Raw genomic sequence first — 19,907 nt, 5'->3', positions numbered from 1 at the left:
GGTTTGGGGGAAATTCGGGGGGTTTTGGGGCTGGGGGGTCTTGGGGGGGTTTTGGGGGAAATTCGGGGGATTTTGGGGCTGGGGGGGTTAAGGGGGGGGCTGGGGGGGTTTTGGGGGAAATTTGGGGGATTTGGGGGGTTTTGGGGGAATTTGGGGGGGATTTGGGGGTTGGGGGGGTTTGGGGGAAATTTGGGGGATTTGGGGGGTTTTGGGGGGAATTGGGGGGGGATTTTGGGGTTGGGGGGGGTTTGGGGGAAATTCGGGGGATTTTGGGGGCTGGGGGGGCTCGGGGGGGATTTGGGGGGTTTTGGGGGAAATTGGGGGGGGATTTTGGGGTTGGGGGGGTTTTGGGGGGAATTTGGGGGATTTTGGGGCTGGGGGGGCTTGGGGGGAGGCTTGGGGGGGATTTGGGGGGGTTTTGGGGGAAATTCGGGGGATTTGGGGGGTTTTGGGGGGAATTGGGGGGGGGATTTGGGGGTTGGGGGGGGTTGGGGGAAATTTGGGGGGTTTTGGAGAAATTTGGGGGGTTTGGGGGAAATTCGGGGGATTTTGGGGCTGGGGGGGTTGGGGGAGGATTTGGGGGGGGTTGGGGGGGTTTTGGGGGAAATTCGGGGGATTTGGGGGGTTTTGGGGGGGGATTTTGGGGTTGGGGGGGTTTTGGGGGAAATTTGGGGGATTTTGGGGCTGGGGGGTCTTGGGGGGGATTTTGGGGGGTTTTGGGAGAAATTTGGGGGATTTGGGGGGTTTTGGGGGGGAATTGGGGGGGATTTTGGGGTTGGGGGGGGTTTGGGGGGAAATTTGGGGGGTTTTGGGGCTGGGGGGGTTAAGGGGGGGGTTGGGGGAGGATTTGGGGGGAGTTGGGGGGGGTTGGGGGAAATTCGGGGGGTTTTGGAGAAATTTGGGGGTTTGGGGAAATTCGGGGGGTTTTGGAGAAATTTGGGGGGTTTAGGGGAAATTCGGGGGGTTTTGGGGGTGGGGGGGCTTGGGGGGGTTGGGGGAGGATTTGGGGGAAAATCGGGGGTTTTGGGGGAAATTCAGGGGATTTTGGGGCTGCTGGGAGGGGTTGGGGGCTTTATGGGGGATTTTGGGGAAAATTCGGGGGGTTTTGGAGAAATTTGGGGGGTTTGGGGGAAATTCGGGGGGTTTTGGGGGTGGGGGGGGGTTGGGGGAGGATTTGGGGGGTTGGGGGGGTTTGGGGGAAATTCGGGGGATTTTGGGGCTGGGGGGGGTCTTGGGGGGGGGATTTGGGGGGGTTTTGGGGGAAATTCTGGGGATTTTGGGGGTGGGGGGGTTGGGGGAGGAGTTGGGGGATTTGGGGGGAATTTGGGGGATTTTGGGGGTGGGGGGGTTGGGGGAGAATTTGGGGAGGGTTGGGGGCGTTTTGGGGGAAATTTGGGGGGTTTTGGAGAAATTTGGGGGGTTTGGGGGAAATTCGGGGGATTTTGGGGCTGGGGGGGCTTGGGGGGGATTTGGGGGGGTTTTGGGGGAAATTGGGGGATTTTGGGGTTGGGGGGGTTTGGGGGGAAATTTGGGGGGTTTGGGGGTGGGGGGGTCTTGGGGGGATTTGGGGGGTTTTGGGGGAAATTTGGGGGGGTTTTGGGGTTGGGGGGGGATTTGGGGGTTGGGGGGGGTTTTGGGGGAAATTTGGGGGGTTTTGGGGCTGGGGGGTCTTGGGGGGGATTTGGGGGAAATTTGGAGGGTTTTGGGGTTGGGGGGGATTATGGGGGATTTGCGGGGGATTTGGGGGGAAATTGAGGGGATTTGGGGTCAATTAATGGGGTGGGGTCAACGTGGGGGGGCTATTTGGGATCTTAACCCCCCCATTAACTTTTAACCCCCCCCCCTTATTTTTTAACCCCCCCCATTAATTTTACCCCCCTCATTAATTATTTTCCCCCCCCAATTAATTTTTCCCCCCCCATTAATTTTTTATCCCCCCCATTATTTTTTCCCCCAAATTAATTTTTTTTCCCCCAATATCCCTCCCTAATTAATTTCCCCCCCCAATTAATTTTTAACCCCCCCAATTAATTTTTTATCCCCCTAATTAATTTTTCACCCCGCCAATATTAATTTTAACCCCTCCCAATATTAATTTCCCCCCCCTAATTAATTTCCCCCTCCCATTAACTTTCAACCACCCCAATTAATTTTTTAACCCCCCCAATTAATTTTTTAACCCCCCCCTTTATTTTCAACCCCCCCAATTAATTTTTTACCCCCCTAATTAATTTTTCACCCCCCCAATTAATTTTTAACCCCCCCATTAATTATTTCCACCTCCCATTAACTTTTAACCCCCCCAATTAATTTTTACCCCCCCCATTAATTTTTTATCCCCCCCAATATTAATTTTAACCCCCCCAATTAATTTTTTACCCCCCCTAATTAATTTTTCACCCCCCCCAATTAATTTTTAACCCCCCCCATTAATTATTTCCCCCTCCCATTAACTTTTAACCCCCCCAATTAATTTTTACCCCCCAATTAATTTTTTAACCCCCCCAATTAATTTTTTACCCCCCCCACCTTAATTTTAACCCCCCCTTTATTTTTAACCCCCCCCAATTAATGTTTACCCCCCCAATTAATTTTTTAACCCCCCCTTTATTTTTAACCCCCCCCAATTAATTTTTTACCCCCCCTAATTATTCACACCCCCCCACCTTAATTTTAACCCCCCCTTTATTTTTAACCCCCCCCAATTAATTTTTCACCCCCCCAATTAATTTCCCCCCCCAATATTAATTTTTACCCCCCCCAATTAATTAATTTCTCCCCCCCAATCAATTTTTTCCCCCCAATATTAATTTTAACCCCCCCCTTTATTTATAACCCCCCCCAATTAATTAATTTCCCCCCCCAATTAATTTTTCCCCCCCCCCAATTAATTAATTCCCCCCCCCTAATTAATTATTTTCTCCCCCCCCCCCAGGTGGGTCCGGGGGTCCCGGTGCCCCCCCTGTCCCCCCTGGTGCCCCCCCCCCGCCCGGTGCTGGGGGCCCCCAAGCTGAGCCCCGGCCCCGCCCCCACCCCCAGCGTCATCCAGGCCGCCCCCACCGTCTACAGCGCCCCCCCCAAGAAGGGACAGGTGGGGGCGGGGCTTAGGGGGGAGGGGGCGGGGCTTGAGGGGTTGGGGGCGGGGCCTGAGGGGTTGGGGGTGGGGCTTAGAGGGGTTGGGGTGGGGCTAAGGGGGGTTGGGGTGGGGCTTAGAAGGGTTGGGGGCGGGGATTAGGGGTTGGGGGCGGGGTTAAGGGGTTGGGGTGGGGTTTAAGGGGTTGGGGGTGGGGATTAGGGGTTGGGGGCGGGGTTTAAGGGGTTGGGGGTGGGGTTTATGGGGTTGGGGGTGGGGGTTATGGGGGTTGGGGGTGGGGCTTAGGGGGTCGGGGGCGGGGCTTGAGGGGTTGGGGGCGGGGTTTATGGGGGTTGGGGGCGGGGCTTAAGGGGTTGGGGGCGGGGTTTATGGGGTTGGGGGTGGGGTTTATGGGGTTGGGGGTGGGGCTAAGGGGGGTTATGGGGGGGTTATGGGGGGGTTGGAGCTGATTTGGGGGGGGGTGGCCCCATTTATAAGGGGGGAGGAGCCCAATTTTTGGGGGAAATTTGGAGGAAATTGGGTCAGAGGAGGTGGATGGGAGAATCCCAGTAGCTCCCAGTACTCCCAGTAGCTCCCAGTTGCTCCCAGTGCCCCATAGATGGGAGCAGGGCCCCCCCCCAGTGCCCCCCACCATATTTTGGGATGGGGGGGAGACAACTTTTGGGATAAATTTGGGGAAAATTGGGTCACAGACAGGTTCCAGTCACTCCCAGTAGCTCCCAGTAGCTCCCAGTTACTCCCAGTACCCCCCCAGTGCCCCATAGACGGGAACAGGGACACCCCCCCAGTGCCCCCCACCATATTTTGGGGTGGGGGGGTTGACAATTTTTGGGGTAAATTTGGAGGAAATTGGGTCAAGAGGGGGATGGGGAGGTCCCAGTAGCTCCCAGTTGCTCCCAGTAGCTCCCAGTACTCCCAGTAGCTCCCAGTGCCCCATAGATGGGAGCAGGGACACCCCCCCCCATTATATTATTGGGGTGGGGGGGGGCATAAATTTGGGGGTAAATTTGGAGGAAATTGGGTCAGAGGGGTGATGGGGGACTCCCAGTCACTCCCAGTAGCTCCCAGTGGCTCCCAGTCCCCCCCCAGTGCCCCATAGATGGGAGCAGGGACCCCCACCAGCGCCCCCCCCAAGAAGGGACAGGTGGGGGCGGGGCTTAGGGGGGAGGGGGCGGGGCTTGAGGGGTTGGGGACGGGGCCTGAGGGGTTGGGGGCGGGGTTTATGGGGGTTGGGGGTGGGGCTAAGGGGGGTTGGGGTGGGGCTTAGAAGGGTTGGGGGCGGGGATTAGGGGTTGGGGGCGGGGTTTAAGGGGTTGGGGGCGGGGTTTAAGGGGTTGGGGGTGGGGATTAGGGGTTGGGGGCGGGGTTTAAGGGGTTGGGGGCGGGGTTTAAGGGGTTGGGGGTGGGGTTTATGGGGGTTGGGGGTGGGGTTTATGGGGTTGGGGGCGGGGTTTATGGGGGTTGGGGGTGGGGTTTATGGGGTTGGGGTGGGGTTTATGGGGTTGGGGGCGGGGTTTATGGGGGTTGGGGGTGGGGCTTAAGGGGTTGGGGCGGGGTTTATGGGGGTTGGGGGTGGGGCTTAGGGGTTGGGGGCGGGGTTTAGGGGTTGGGGGTGGGAATTAGGGGCTGGGGGTGGGGCTTAAGGGGTTGGGGGCGGGGCTTAAGGGGTTGGGGGCGGGGTTTAAGGGGTTGGGGGCGGGGTTTATGGGGGTTGGGGGCGGGGTTTAAGGGGTTGGGGGTGGGGTTATGGGGGGTTGGAGCTGATTTGGGGGGGGTGGCCCCATTTATAAGGGGGGTGGGGCCCAGTTTTGGGGGAAATTTGGGGGAATTTGGGTCACAGACGGGTCCCAGTCACTCCCAGTAGCTCCCAGTAGCTCCCAGTTACTCCCAGTACCCCCCCAGTGCCCCATAGACGGGAACAGGGACACCCCCCCAGTGCCCCCCACCATATTTTGGGGTGGGGGGTTGACAATTTTTGGGGTAAATTTGGAGGAAATTGGGTCAAGAGGGGGATGGGGAGGTCCCAGTAGCTCCCAGTTGCTCCCAGTAGCTCCCAGTTGCTCCCAGTAGCTCCCAGTACTCCCAGTAGCTCCCAGTGCCCCATAGATGGGAGCAGGGACACCCCCCCTTATATTTTGGGGTGGGGGGGGTGAAAATTTTTGGGGTAAATTTGGAGGAAATCGGGTCAGAGGGAGAGTAAGGGGGTCCCAGTCACTCCCAGTTGCTCCCAGTACCTCCCAGTAGCTCCCAGTTGCTCCCAGTGCCCCATAGATGGGAGCAGGGACCCCTCCCCAGCGCCCCCCCCCCAAGAAGGGACAGGTGGGGGCGGGGCTTGGGGGGGAGGGGCTTAGGGGATTGGGGGTGGGGCTTAGGGGGTTGGGGGCGGGGCCTGAGGGGCTGGGGGCGGGGGTTATGGGGTTGGGGTGGGGCTTAGGGGGGTTGGGGGTGGGGCTTAGGGGGGTTGGGGGGCTTAGGGGGTTGGGGGTGGGGTTTATGGGGTTGGGGGCGGGGTTTATGGGGTTTGGGGGTGGGGTTTAAGGGGTTGGGGTGGGGCTTAGGGGGGTTGGGGCGGGGTTTAAGGGGTTGGGGGCGGGGCTTAAGGGGTTGGGGGTGGGGTTAAGGGGGGTTATGGGGGGGTTATGGGGGGGGGTGGAGCTGATTTGGGGGGGTCCCGATTTTGTTTGGGGGGTGGAGCCCACTTTTTGGGGGAAATTTGGGGGAATTTGGGTCACAGACGGGTCCCAGTCACTCCCAGTAGCTCCCAGTAGCTCCCAGTTGCTCCCAGTGCCCCATAGATGGGGTCAAGACCCCCCCCCAGTGCCCCCCCACCGTATTATGGGATTGGGGGGGGGACAATTTTGGGGATAAATTTGGGGAAAATTGGGTCACAGACGGGTCCCAGTCACTCCCAGTAGCTCCCAGTAGCTCCCAGTGCCCCCCCAATGCCCCATAGATGGAGCAGGGACACCCCCACTTATATTTGGGGTGAGTGTGGGACAATTTTTGGGGTGAATTTGGAGGAAATTGGGTCAGAGGGGTGATGAGGGACTCCCAGTAGCTCCCAGTTGCTCCCAGTAGCTCCCAGTTGCTCCCAGTAGCTCCCAGTGCCCCATAGACAGGAGCAGGGACCCCCCTCAGTGCCCCCCAGCATATTTTGGGGTGGGGGGGGTGTAAATTTTGGGGTAATTTTGGAGGAAATTGGGTCAGAGTGGGGGTAGGGGGATCCCAGTAGCTCCCAGTTACTCCCAGTGCCCTCCCAGTGCCCCATAGACGGGATCAGCCCCCCCCCACATATTTCAGGGGGCGTGGCCAATTCCTGACCCCGCCCCCCTCCCCTCTCCCCCAACAGGACGAGGCCCCGCCCCCCGGAGCCCCGCCCCCGAGGAGGCTCGGATTGGGCCCTGCCTCCCGGCCGCTTTGGCCCGCCCCCGGCGCTGCCTGAGCCAATCCCGGGCCCCCCCGACCCCCCCCGCGGCCCCCCGGCCCCCGCGGCCCCCCGACTTGGCCACGCCCGCGCGCGGAGGCCACGCCCCCAGGAGCCCTTCCTGGGGCCTGAGGTGAGGGGGCGGGGCTAAAGGGGGCGGGGCTTGGAAGGGGTGGGACTACGAGGGGTGGTTGGGGTGGGCGGGGCTACAAGGGGTGGGGCTTGGGAGGGGGGCGGGGCGTAGAGGGGGCGTGGCTAAAGGGGTGTGGTTGGGGTGGGGGTTGGAAGGGGGCGGGGCTTCAATGGTGAGGTTGGTGTGGGCGGGGATTAGGGGAGGTTAAAGGGGTGGGGCTAAAGGGGGCGGGGCTAAACGGGGGTGGGTGGGGTTGCAGTGGGCAGAGGGGGCGGGGCTAAACGGGGTGGAGCTAAAGGGGGCGGGGTTTGGAAGGGGGCGGTAAGGGGTGGGGCTAAAGGGGGCGGGGCTTGGGAGGGTTGGGCTAAAGGGGAGGGGCTAAACGGGTCGGGGTTAAAGGGGGTGGGGCTAAACGGGGGCGGAGCTAACGGTGGGAAAGGCTAAGGGGGGCGGGGCCAAAGGGGGGCGGGGCCAAAGGGGGGGGTGTGGTTACAGGAGTGGGACTCCAAGGTTGCGGGGGAGGAGCCTCGGGGCTAAAGTGGGCGGAGCCCGCGGGCGGGGGGGGGGGGCGGGGCTGTGGGGGGAAGGGGGGGGCGTGTCCTCGCTGAGTGACGCGTCCCGGCCCCGCCCAGGTGGGGGCGGAGCCTGCGGCGGAGGACAAGAAGAAGGGGCGGCCCGAGAGGCTGAAGCGCTGCATCCGCACCGCCGCCGGCAGCAGCTGGGAGGACCCCAGCCTGCTGGAGTGGGATGCCGGTAGGGGGCGGGGCTTAAGGGGGGCGGGGCCTCAGGGGGGCGGGGATAAAGTGGGCGGGGTCTGGAGGGGTGGAGCTTCAGAGGGGGCGGGGTGATAGAGGCAGATGGGAGGACTCCGGCCGGCTGGAGTGGGATGCTGGGGTGGGTGGGGCTTAAGGGGGCGTGGCCTAAGGGGGAGGAGCCTCAGGGGACGGGGCTTTAAGGGGCGGGGCTGAAGTGGGCGGGGTCTGGAGGGGAGGAGCTTCAGAGGGGGCGGGGTCATGGCGGTGGATGGTAGCTGAGATGGCTGGCTGGAGTGGGTGGGGCTTAAGGGGGAGAGGCCTACGGGGGCGGGGCTAAAGGGGGAGGGGCATCGGGGGCAGGGTTTAAAGGGGCGGGTCTAAAGGGGGCGTGGTCTCGAGGGGAGGAGCTTCAGAGGGGGCGGGGGTGGGAGCTGTGAGGATTGTGGCCAGCTGGAGTGGGATGCTGGCAGGGGGTGTGGCCTAAACGGGCGGGGCTTTAAGGGGGCGGGGCTAGAGGGAGAGGGGCCTCAGGGGGTGTGGCTTTAAGGGGCGGCGCTGAAGTGGGCGGGGTCTGTAGGGGTGGAGCTTCAGAGGGGGCGGGGTGATAGGGGCAGATGGGAGGACTCGGGCCGGCTGGAGTGGGATGCTGGGGTGGGTGGGGCTTAAGGGGGCGTGGCCTAAGGGGGAGGGGCCTCAGGGGGTGTGGCTTTAAGGGGCGGGGCTGAAGTGGCCGGGGTCTAGAGGGGAGGAGCTTCAGGGGGGGCGGGGTGGTGCAGGTGTTAGGTGGGGGGACCGCAGCCTGCTGGAGTGGGATGCTGGAGTGGGTGGGGCTTAAGGGGGCGTGGCCTAAGGGGGAGGGGCCTTAGGGGGCGGAGCTAAAGTGGGAGGGGTCTCAAGTGGGAGGAGCTTGAAAGGGGGTGGGGGGTGGGGGGCGGAAGCGGGGAGGACTGCAACCAGCTGGAGGGGGATGCTGGTAGGGGGCGGGGCCTAAATGGGCGTGGCTTCAAGGGGGCGGAGCTAGAGGGGGGTCTCGGGGTGTGGCTTTAAGGGGCGGGGCTAAAGTGGGCGGGGTCTGGAGGGGAGGAGCTTCAGAGGGGGCGGGGTGATAGGGGCAGATGGGAGGACTCGGGCCGGCTGGAGTGGGATGCTGGGGTGGGTGGGGCTTAAGGGGGCGTGGCCTAAGGGGGAGGGGCCTCAGGGGGTGTGGCTTTAAGGGGCGGGGCTGAAGTGGGCGGGGTCTAGAGGGGAGGAGCTTCAGAGGGGGCGGGGTGGTGGAGGTGTTAGGTGGGGGGACCGCAGCCTGCTGGAGTGGGATGCCGGTAGGGGGCGTGGCCTAAAGGGGCGTGGCTTTAAGGGGGCGGAGCTAGAGGGGGCCTCAGGGGGCGGGGTGTTAAGGGGCGGGGCTAAAGGGGGAGGGGTCTCGAGGGGAGGAGCTTCAGAGGGGGCGGGGTGATAGGGGCAGATGGGAGGACTCGGGCCGGCTGGAGTGGGATGCTGGGGTGGGTGGGGCTTAAGGGGGCGTGGCCTAAGGGGGAGGGGCCTCAGGGGGCGGGGTTTAAAGGGGGAGGGGCTAAAGGGGCGGGGTCTCTGGGGGAGGAGCTTCAGAGGGGGTGGGGTCATGGGGGTGGGAGCTGGAAGGACTGCAGCCAGATGGAGTGGGTGGGGCTTAATGGGGCGTGGCCTAAGGGGGTGGGGCCTCAGGGGGAGGGTCTGTGGGGTCACTGGGATATAGGGTTTAGGGGCTATAGGGCCATAGGGGTGCTATGGCTATAGGGTGGGGTGGATATAGGGCCACAGGGGGGCTGTGCTTATAGGGTCGGGGTCTGTGGGGTCACTGGGATATAGGATTTAGGGGATATAGGGACACAGGGGGGATATAGGGTCAGGTGGATATATGGATACAGGGATGGTTTGGCTATAGGGTTTAGGGTCTATAGGGACACAGGGGGGGTTCCCCTATAGGATCAGGGTCTGTGGGGTCACTGGGATATAGGATTTAGGGGATATAGGGCCATAGGGGCGCTATGGCTATAGGGTCAGGGGCATATACGGACACAGGGGGAGTTTGGCTATAGGGTTTAGGCTCTATAGGGCCACAGGGGGGATCCCCTATAGGGTCGGGGTCCCCATACGTCCCCCCCCCGCCCCAGACGACTTCCGCATCTTCTGCGGGGACCTGGGCAACGAGGTGAACGACGAGATCCTGGCGCGGGCGTTCGGGCGCTACCCGTCCTATAGGGGCACTGGGATATAGGATTTAGGGGCTGTAAGGCCACAGGGGGGCTGTCCCTATAGGGTTTGGTGGATATAGGGACACGGGGAGGCTGTGCTTATAGGATCAGGGTCTGTGGGGTCACAGGGATATAGGGTTTAGGGGATATAGGGGCATAGGGGGAATATAGGGTCAGGTGGATATAGGGACACAGGGATGGTTTGGCTATAGGGTTTAGGCTCTATAGGGACACAGGGGGGGTTCCCCTATAGGATCGGGGTCTGTGGGGTCACTGGGATATAGGATTTAGGGGATATAGGGCCATAGGGATGGTTTGGCTATAGGGTCAGGTGGATATAGGGCCACAGGGGCACTATGCCTATGGGATGGGGGGTCTATAGGGCCACAGGGGGGCTTCCCCTATAGGGTGGGGTGGATATAGGGACACAGGGGGGCTGTGCTTATAGGATTGGGGTCTGTGGGGTCACAGGGATATAGGATTTAGGGGATATAGGGCCATGGGGGCGCTATGGCTATAGGGTCAGATGGATATAGGGACACGGGGGGAGTTTGGCTATAGGGTTTAGGATCTATAGGGCCAGGGGGGGGCTTCCCCTATAGGATCGGGGTCTGTGGGGTCACTGGGATATAGGATTTAGGAGATATAGGGCCATGGGGGCGCTATGGCTATAGGGTCAGGGGCATATACGGACACAGGGGGAGTTTGGCTATAGGGCTTAGGGTCTATAGGGCCACAGGGGGGTTCCCCTATAGGGTCGGGGTCCCCATATGCCCCCCCCCGCCCCAGACGACTTCCGCATCTTCTGCGGGGACCTGGGCAACGAGGTGAACGACGAGATCCTGGCGCGGGCGTTCGGGCGCTACCCGTCCTATAGGGGCACTGGGATATAGGATTTAGGGGCTGTAGGGCCACAGGGGGGCTGTCCCTATAGGGTTTGGTGGATATAGGGCCACAGGGGGGCTGTGCTTATAGGGTCGGGGTCTGTGGGGTCACAGGGATATAGGGTTTAGGGGATATAGGGGCATAGGGGGAATATAGGGTCAGGTGGATATAGGGACACAGGGATGGTTTGGCTATAGGGCTTAGGATCTATAGGGCCACAGGGGGGCTTCCCCTATAGGATCGGGGTCTGTGAGGACATTGGGATATAGGATTTAAGAGATATAGGGTTACAGAGGGGCTATGGTTATAGGGTCAGGTGGATATATGGACACAGGGATGGTTTGGCTTTAGGGTGTAGGGTCTATAGGGACACAGGGGGGGTTCCCCTATAGGATCGGGGTCTGTGGGGTCACTGGGATATAGGATTTAGGGGATATAGGGCCATAGGGGCGCTATGGCTATAGGGTCAGGGGCATATACGGACACAGGGGGAGTTTGGCTATAGGATGGGGGGTCTATAGGGCCACAGGGGGTTCCCCTATAGGGTCGGGGTCCCCATACGCCCCCCCCCGCCCCAGACGACTTCCGCATCTTCTGCGGGGACCTGGGCAACGAGGTGAACGACGAGATCCTGGCGCGGGCGTTCGGGCGCTACCCGTCCTTCCTCAAGGCCAAGGTGATCCGCGACAAGCGCAGCGGCAAGACCAAGGGCTACGGCTTCGTGTCCTTCAAGGACCCCAACGACTACGTGCGCGCCATGCGCGAGATGAACGGTAACCTGGGGGGGCGGTTTTGGGGTGATTTGGGGTGTTTTTGGGACATTTGGGGTGTTTGGGGCATTGGGGATATTGGGGGTGTTGGGGGTGTTGGGGATGTTTGGAGACATTGGGGTGTTGGAGACGTTGGAGACACCAAGGAGATTTGGAGATGTTGGGGAGATTTGGGGACATTTGGGGATATTTGGGGACGTTTTGGGGACATTTGGGGACATTTTGGGGACATTGGGGATATTGGGGTTGTTGGGGACATTGGGGACATTTGGGACATTTGGGGTGTTTGGGGATATGGGGTCACTGGGGACACCCAAGGACCCCAACGACTACGTGCGCGCCATGCGCGAGATGAACGGTAACCTGGGGGGGTGGTTTTGGGGTGATTTGGGGTGTTTTTGGGACATTTTGGGACGTTTGGGGACATTGGGGACATCAGGGACATCAGGGACGTTGGGGGTGTTTGGGGTGTTGGGGATATTTGGAGACATTGGGGTGTTGGAGACGTTGGAGACACCACGGAGATTTGGGGATAGTTGGGGAGATTTGGGGACATTTGGGGACGTTGGGGAGATTTTGGGGACATTTGGGGACATTAAGGATATTGGGGACATTGGGCACATCAAAGACATTTGGGACACTTGGGGTGTTTGGGGTGTTGGGGATATGGGGACATTGGGACCCCAACGACTACGTGCGCGCCATGCGCGAGATGAACGGTAACCTGGGGGGCATTTTGGGGTGATTTGGGGTGATTTGGGGACATTTGGGGACATTAGTGAAATTTGGGACAATGGGGACACTTGGGGTGTTGGGGGTGTTTGGAGACATTGGGGTGTTGGAGACATTGGAGACACCACGGAGATTTGGGAATAGTTGCGGAGATTTGGGGACGTTTGGGGACATTTGGGGACTTTTGGGATGTTGGGGACATTGGGGATATTCAGGGTGTTTGGGGTGTTTGGGGTGTTTGGGGATATGGGGACATTGGGGACACCCAAGGACCCCAACGACTACGTGCGCGCCATGCGCGAGATGAACGGTAACCTGGGGGGGCGGTTTTGGGGTGATTTGGGGTGTTTTTGGGACATTTGGGGTGTTTGGGGCATTGGGGACATTGGGGGTGTTTGGGGTGTTGGGGATATTTGGAGACATTGGGGTGTTGGAGACGTTGGAGACACCACGGAGATTTGGGGATAGTTGGGGAGATTTGGGGACATTTGGGGATATTTGGGGACGTTTTGGGGACATTTGGGGACATTTTGGGGACATTGGGGATATTGGGGTTGTTGGGGACATTGGGGACATTTGGGACATTTGGGGTGTTTGGGGATATGGGGTCACTGGGGACACCCAAGGACCCCAATGACTACGTGCGCGCCATGTGCGAGATGAACGGTAACCTGGGGGGCAGTTTGGGGTGATTTGGGGTGTTTTTGGGACATTTGGGGATATTGGAAGTGGTGGGGACATTGGGGACATCAAGGACATTTGGGGTGTTGGGGATATTTGGAGACATTGGGGTGTTGGAGACGTTGGAGACACCAAGGAGATTTGGAGATATTTGGGGATATTTGGAGACATTGGGGACATTTTGGGGACATTTGGGGACATTTGGGGACTTTTGGGATGTTGGGGACATTGGGGACATCAAGGACATTTGGGGTGTTTGGGGTGTTGGGGACGTTTGGAGACGTTGGAGACACCAAGGAGATTTGGAGATGTTGGGGACATTTGGGGACGTTTGGGGTGTTTGGGGTGTTTGGGGATATTTCGGGACATTTTGGGGACATTGGGGACATTGGGGGCATTGGGGACATCAGGGACGTTGGGGGTGTTTGGGGTGTTGGGGACATTTGGAGACATTGGAGACACCACAGAGATTTGGAGATGTTGGGGACATTTGGGGTGTTTGGGGACATTGGGGAGATTTTGGGGCATTGGGGACATTGGGGACATTGGGGATATTCAGGGTGTTTGGGGTGTTTGGGGTGTTGGGGACACCCAAGGACCCCAACGACTACATGTGCGCCATGCGCGAGATGAACGGTAACCTGGGGGGGCGTTTTGGGGCGATTTGGGGTGTTTTTGGGACATTTGGGGACGTTTGGGGGCATTGGGGACATCAGGGACGTTGGGGGTGTTTGGGGTGTTGGGGATGTTTGGAGACATTGGGGTGTTGGAGACGTTGGAGACACCACGGAGATTTGGGGATAGTTGGGGACATTTGGGGACATCAGGGACATTTTGGGGATGTTTGGGGACATTTTGGGGACATTTTGGGGGTTTTGGGGTCATTGGGGGTGTTGGGGACGTTTGGGACGTTGGGGACATTTTGGGGTGTTTGGGGTGCTGGGGATATTTGGAGATGCTGGGGACACCAAGGACATTTGGGGACATCTGGGGACATTTGGGGGACTTTAGGGACATTTGGGGACGTTTGGGGGGACTTTGGGGACCTTTGGGGACATTTTGGGGTCACTCGCAGACATTTGGGGACATTTGGGGGACTTTTTGGGGACATTTGGGGACATTGGGGGTGTTGGGGACATCGGGGTCATGGGGACAGCAGGGCCCCCAGTCCCTCCCAGTGCCCCCCAGTCCCCCCCAATCCCCTCCCAGTCCCCTCCCAGCTCCCCCCAACCCCCTCCCAGTCCCCCCCAGTCCCCTCCCAGTCCCTCCCAGTACCCCCCCATCCCCTCCCAGTCCCCCCCAAACCCCTCCCAGTGCCCCCCAGTCCCTCCCAGTTCCCTCCCAGTCCCCCCCAAACCCCCCCCAATCCCCTCCCAGTCCCTCCCAGTGCCTCCCAGTTCCCTCCCAGTCCCTCTCAGTACCCCCCCATCCCCCCCCAGTCCCTCCCAGTCGCTCCCAGTGCCCCCCCAATCCCCTCCCAGCTCCCCCCAACCCCCCCCAATCCCCTCCCAGTCCCTCCCAGCCCCCCCCAATCCCCCCCCAGCCCCCCCCAATCCCCTCCCAGTCCCCCCCAACCCCCTCCCAGCCCCTCCCAGTGCCTCCCAGTCCCTCCCAGTACCCCCCCCGCAGGCAAGTACGTGGGCAGCCGGCCGATCAAGCTGCGCAAGAGCATGTGGAAGGACCGCAACCTGGACGTGGTGCGCAAGAAGCAGCGCGAGAAGAAGAAGCTGGGCCTCAGATAGCGCCCGGGGGGGGGCACTGGGAGGCACTGGGAGGCACTGGGAGGGGACTGGGAGGGGTCTGGGAGGGACTGGGAGGGATTGGGAGGGGCTGGGAGGGACTGGGAGGGACTGGGAGCGCGGCGCAATAAAGGTTGTTGGGACTTTGGATGGCTGCAGCCTGCTGAGATGGGGGGGGGGTGTTGTTATTGTAGGGTCTACAGTATTGTGGGGTGGTGTTGTAGGGCCTACGGGGTCGGGGGGTGTTGTGGTAGGGCCTACAATATTGTGGGGGGGTGTTGTTGTAGGGCCTACACCAGGAGGGGGTGGTGTTGTAGGGCCTGTGGGATTGGGGGGTGTTGTTATTGTAGGGCCTATGTTATTGTGGGGTGTTGTTGTAGGGCCTACTGTATTATGGGGTGTTGTGGTAGGGCCTACAGGGTCCGGGGTGTTGTTGTAGGGCCTACAGGATTACGGGGTGTTGTTGTTGTAGGGCCTACACGAGTAGGAGGTGTTGTTGTAGGGCCTGTGGGATTGGGGGGTGTTGTTATTGTAGGGCCTACAGTATCGTGGGGTGTTATTGTAGGGCCTACTGTATGATGGGGTGTTGTGGTAGGGCCTACGGGGTCGGGGGGTGTTGTTGTAGGGCCTACAGATATGGGGGAGTTATTGTAGGGCCTACAATATTGTGGGGTGTTGTTGTAGGGCCTACGGGGTTGAGGGGTGTTATTGTAGGGCCTACGTTATTGGGGGTGGGGTGTTGTTGTTGTTGTTGTTGTAGGGCCTGCAGTATTCCCGGGGGGTGTTTTTGTAGGGCCTACAGTATTTGGGGGTGGTGCTGTGGGACCTAAGGACTGGGTGTTGTTGTTGTAGGGCCTACAATATTGTGGGGTGTTGTTGTAGGGTCTATGGGGTCAGGGGGCGTTGTTATTGTAGGGCCTACACCAGTAGAGGGTGTTATTGTAGGGCCTGCAGGATTGGGGGGTGTTGTTATTGTAGGGTCTATGTTATTGTGGGGTGTTATTGTAGGGCCTACTGTATTATGGGGTGTTGTTGTAGGGCCTGCAGGGTCGGGGGGTGTTGTTGTAGGGCCTACAGATATGGGGGAGTTATTGTAGGGCCTACGTTATTGTGGGGTGTTATTGTAGGGCCTACGATATTGGGGGTGGGGTGTTGTTGTTGTTGTAGGGCCTACAGTATCAGGGGTATTGTTGTTGTAGGGCCTACAGGATTGGGGAGTGTTGTTGTAGGGCCTCCAAATATGGCGGTGTTATTGTAGGGCCTACAGTATCATGGGGTGTTATTGTAGGGCCTACGTTATTGGGGATGGGGGTTGTTTGTTGTTGTAGGGCCTACAGTATTATAGGATGTTATTGTAGGACCGACAGCGCTGGGGGGTGTTGTTATTGTAGGGTCTCCCACTATGGGGGTGTTGCTGTAGGCCCTGCTTTGCTGGCAGTGTTTGTTCTTGTAGGCCCTGCTTTATTTACGTCCTGTTATTGTAGGCCCTACGTTATTTACGATGTTTGTTATTGTAGGACCTGCTTTATTTACGTCCCGTTACTGTAGGACCCCCTTTATTTACATTGTGTTACTGTAGGCCCTAATTTATTTATGATGTTTGTTATTGTAGGACCCCCATTGTTTACGCTGTGTTATTGTAGGACCCGCTTTATTTACGTCCCATTACTGTAGGACCTCCTTTATTTACACTGTGTTATTGTAGGACTCCCTTTGTTTACACGATGTTATTGTAGGCCCTGCTTTGTTTACGTCTCATTACCGTAGGACCTCCTTTATTTACACTGTGTTATTGTAGGCCCTACTTTATTTATGATGTTTGTTAGTGTAGGACCCGCTTTATTTACATCCCATTACTGTAGGACCCCCTTTATTTACACACTGTTATTGTAGGACCCCCTTTGTTTACGTCCCGTTACAGTAGGACCTCCTTTATTTACATTGTGTTATTGCAGACCCTGCTTTATTTATGTTCTGTTATTGTAGGCCCTGCATTATTTACGATGTTTGTTATTGTAGGACCTGCTTTATTTCCATCCCATTACTCTAGGACCCGCTTTATTTACATCCCATTACTGTAGGACCCCCTCTGTTTACATTGTGTTACCGTAGGACCCACTTTATTTACGTCCAATTGCTGTAGGACCCCCTTTATTTACACTGTGTTATTGTAGGCCCTACTTTATTTATGATGTTTGTTAGTGTAGGACCTGCTTTATTTACATCCCATTACTCTAGGACCCCCTTTATTTACATTGTGTTATTGTAGGACCCCCTTTGTTTACATGTTGTTACTGTATGACCTACTTTGTTTACATTGTGTTATTGTAGGCCCTATGTTATTTATGATGTTGGTTATTGTAGGACCCGCTGTATTTACATCCCATTAGTGTAGGACCCCCTTTATTTACAGGGTGTAGGACCCCCTTTATTTACAGGGTGTTATTGTAGGCCCTGCTTTATTTACAGAGTATTATTGTCGGTCCTGCTTTGTTTACATTCTGTAATTGTAGGCCCTACATTATTTATGATGTTTGTTATTGTAGGACCTGCTTTATTTCCATCCCATTACTCTAGGACCCCCTTTATTTACATCATGTTACTGTAGGACTCCCTTTGTTTACATCCCGTTATTGGAGGCCCTACTTTATTTACCACGTTTGTTATTGTAGGCCCTATGTTATTTACAATGTTTGTTATTGTAGGACCTGCTTTATTTACATCCCATTACTGTAGAACTCCCTTTGTTTACATTGTTATTGTAGGCCCTACTTTATTTACCACGTTTGTTATTGTAGGACCCGCTGTGTTTACGTTGTGTTATTGTAGGACCCCCTTTATTTACGTCCCATTACTCTAGGACCTCCTTTATTTACATTGTGTTATTGCAGACCCTGCTTTGTTTATGTTGTGTTATTGTAGGCCCTACTTTATTTACGGTGTTTGTTATTGTAGGACCCCCTTTGTTTACACGATGTTATTGTAGGCCCTGCTTTGTTTACACACTCTTATTGTAGGCCCTACTGTATTTACCACATTTGTTATTGTAGGACCCGTTGTGTTTACATTGTGTTATTGTAGGCCCTACTTTATTTATGATGTTTGTTATTGTAGGACCCGCTTTATTTACGTCCCATTACTCTAGGACTCCCTTTATTTACATTGTGTTATTGTAGGCCCTACTTTATTTACCGTGTTTGTTATTGTAGGACCTACTTTATTTACATCTCATTACCGTAGGACCCCCTTTGTTTACATTCCGTTATTGTAGGCCCTACTTTGTTTACCCCGTTTGTTATTGTAGGCCCTACTTTGTTTACATTGTGTTATTGTAGGACCCCCTTTGTTTACACACTGTTATTGTAGGCCCCGCTTTATTTACGTCCCGTTACAGCAGGACCCCCTTTATTTACATGACCCCGCCCACTCGGCTCCGCCCCCACGCGGAGCCAATGGCAGCGCCCGCCTCAGGGCTGTGGCTCCTCCTGGCCCCGCCCCTCCGGAGCGGGCGTGGCCGCGGGCAGGGGGCGTGGCCCGGAGGGGGCGTGGCCGCGGGTGGCGCGGGCCCAGCGCTGCAGCCAATGGGAGAAGGGGGCGGAGCCGGGGGGCGTGGCCTGGACCCACTGCGCCGGCTGCTCCCACCTGCGGTGACGTCACCGTGAGGGGCGGGGCCTCGAGGCCTCTCCTTATACGGGCCTCGCGGCCACGCCCCCTACTCACCATTGGCTGACGAGCGCCTGGAGGCGGGGCCAGGCCTCGATGCGGCGCCGGCTCTGATTGGCCAGGGCGCGGAGGCGGGGCAGGAGCTCGGCCAATCCCTCCTCGGGGGGCGGGGCCACTGTGGACAGGGAGGGGGGTGGAGTTACCAAAGGGGGCGGAGTTACCAAAGGGGGCGGAGTTACCAAAGGGGGGGCGTGGCCACTGAGGGAAGCCCCGCCCACTCACCTGGCGGGATGGGCGGGGCCTGCGGAAGCCCCGCCCCCTCGTGGGCCAGGTCCCGGCGCAGGCGCAGCGCCCGCAGCAGCAGCTCCCGGGGGGGCTGGGGGGGGGAGGGGAGGGGAGGGGGCACCCATGGGTGCTGCCCCCCCCCCCCCCAGCACCCATGGGTGCCCCCCAAGCCCTAAAAGCCCCCCCTGACCCCACAAATCCCCCCCAGCACCCATGGGTGGCCCCAAACTCCCCCCATAACCCCCCCCTGAGCACCCATGGGTGCTCCCCAGCCCCTCCCAGCAGCCATGGGTGCCCCCCCCAACCCCCTCCCACCCATGGGTGCCCCCCATGACCCCATAAATTCCCCCAACCCCCACCCCACCCCAAAAATCCCCCCCCAGCACCCATGGGTGCCCTAAACTCCCCCCAAATCCCCCCCAGCACCCGTGGGTGCCCCCCCCCCGACCCCATAAATCCCCCCCGAGCACCCATGGGTGCCCCCCAACCCCCCCCCAATCCCCCAAAACTCCCCCCAACCCCCCCTAGCACCTATGGGTGCCCCTGCAGCCCCCCCCCAACCCAAAAATCCCCCTCCCAGCACCCATGGGTGCCCCCCCCGACCCCATAAATCCCCCTCCAACCCCCCCCGACCCCAAAAATCCTCCCCAACCCCCCAGCAGCCATGGGTGCCCCCCCTGGTGCCTCTCCCCAACCCCCAGCACCCATGGGTGCCCCCCCGGCCCCACAAATCCCCCCCTGAGCACCCATGGGTGCCCCCCAGCTCCCCCCCGACCCCATAAATCCCTCCCAGCACCCATAGGTGCCCCCCCACCCCACAGATTCCACCCCTCAGCACCCATGGGTGCCCCCCTGACCCCCAAAATCCTCCCCAAGCACCCATAGGTGGCCCCAAACTCCCCCCAACCCCCCCCGCAGCACCCATGGGTGCCCCCAAGCTCCCCCCTGACCCCATAAATCCCCCCCCCAGCACCCATGGGTGCCCCCCTGACCCCATAAATCCCCCCCGAGCACCCACGGGTGCCCCCAACCCCTCCCCCGACCCCATAAATCCCCCCATAGCACCCATGGGTGCCCCCAAACTCCCCCCAAATCCCCCCCCTAGCACCCATGGGTGCCCCCCCGACCCCATAAAATCCCCTCCCAGCACCCATGGGTGCCCCCAGCCCCCCCCCAACCCATAAATCCCCCCCCTAGCACCCATGGGTGGCCCCAAACTCCCCCCAAATCTGCCCTTAGCACCCATGGGTGCCCCCCCGACCCCATAAATCCTCCCCCAAGCACCCATAGGTGGCCCCAAACTCCCCCCAACCCCCCCCCGCAGCACCCATGGGTGCCCCCAAACTCCCCCTGACCCCATAAATCCCTCCCAGCACCCATGGGTGGCCCAAACTCCCCCCAAATCTGCCCTTAGCACCCATGGGTGCCCCCCCGACCCCATAAATCCCTCCCAGCACCCATGGGTGCCCCCCCGGTGCCCCTCCCCCCCCCAGCACCCATGGGTGCCCCCCTGAC

At 59.1% G+C, this 19,907-nt stretch overlaps 1 protein-coding gene and 1 long non-coding RNA gene across 2 annotated transcripts; one reads left to right on the top strand and one right to left on the bottom strand.

Moving 5' to 3' along the window:
* Nucleotides 1-2,935: 2,935 nt before the first annotated feature.
* RBM42 (RNA binding motif protein 42) lies at nucleotides 2,936-14,492 on the top strand (the record flags this gene model as incomplete). Its single annotated transcript, XM_082785993.1, is given in 8 exon segments — nucleotides 2,936-2,989; nucleotides 3,035-3,091; nucleotides 6,444-6,474; nucleotides 6,477-6,511; nucleotides 6,514-6,651; nucleotides 7,284-7,404; nucleotides 11,101-11,295; nucleotides 14,335-14,492. Coding segments are annotated over 8 exon segments (744 nt in total), but the record flags the coding sequence as incomplete, so codon positions are not given.
* A 3,277-nt stretch (nucleotides 14,493-17,769) lies between these two features.
* LOC309891648 lies at nucleotides 17,770-18,494 on the bottom strand. Its single transcript, XR_014319536.1, has 3 exons — nucleotides 18,390-18,494; nucleotides 18,165-18,282; nucleotides 17,770-18,086 (listed from the first exon to the last, which is right to left on the bottom strand). It is a non-coding gene; the product is annotated as an uncharacterized lncRNA (long non-coding RNA).
* Between the last annotated feature and the right edge of the window lie 1,413 nt (nucleotides 18,495-19,907).

This window comes from Aythya marila, assembly GCF_965140915.1.
Source record: "Aythya marila genome assembly, contig: HAP1_HAP1_SCAFFOLD_100, whole genome shotgun sequence".
NCBI lineage: Eukaryota > Metazoa > Chordata > Aves > Anseriformes > Anatidae > Aythya > Aythya marila.
Note: the sequence above shows the minus strand (reverse complement) of the source record. Positions and strands in the feature narration are given on the sequence as shown.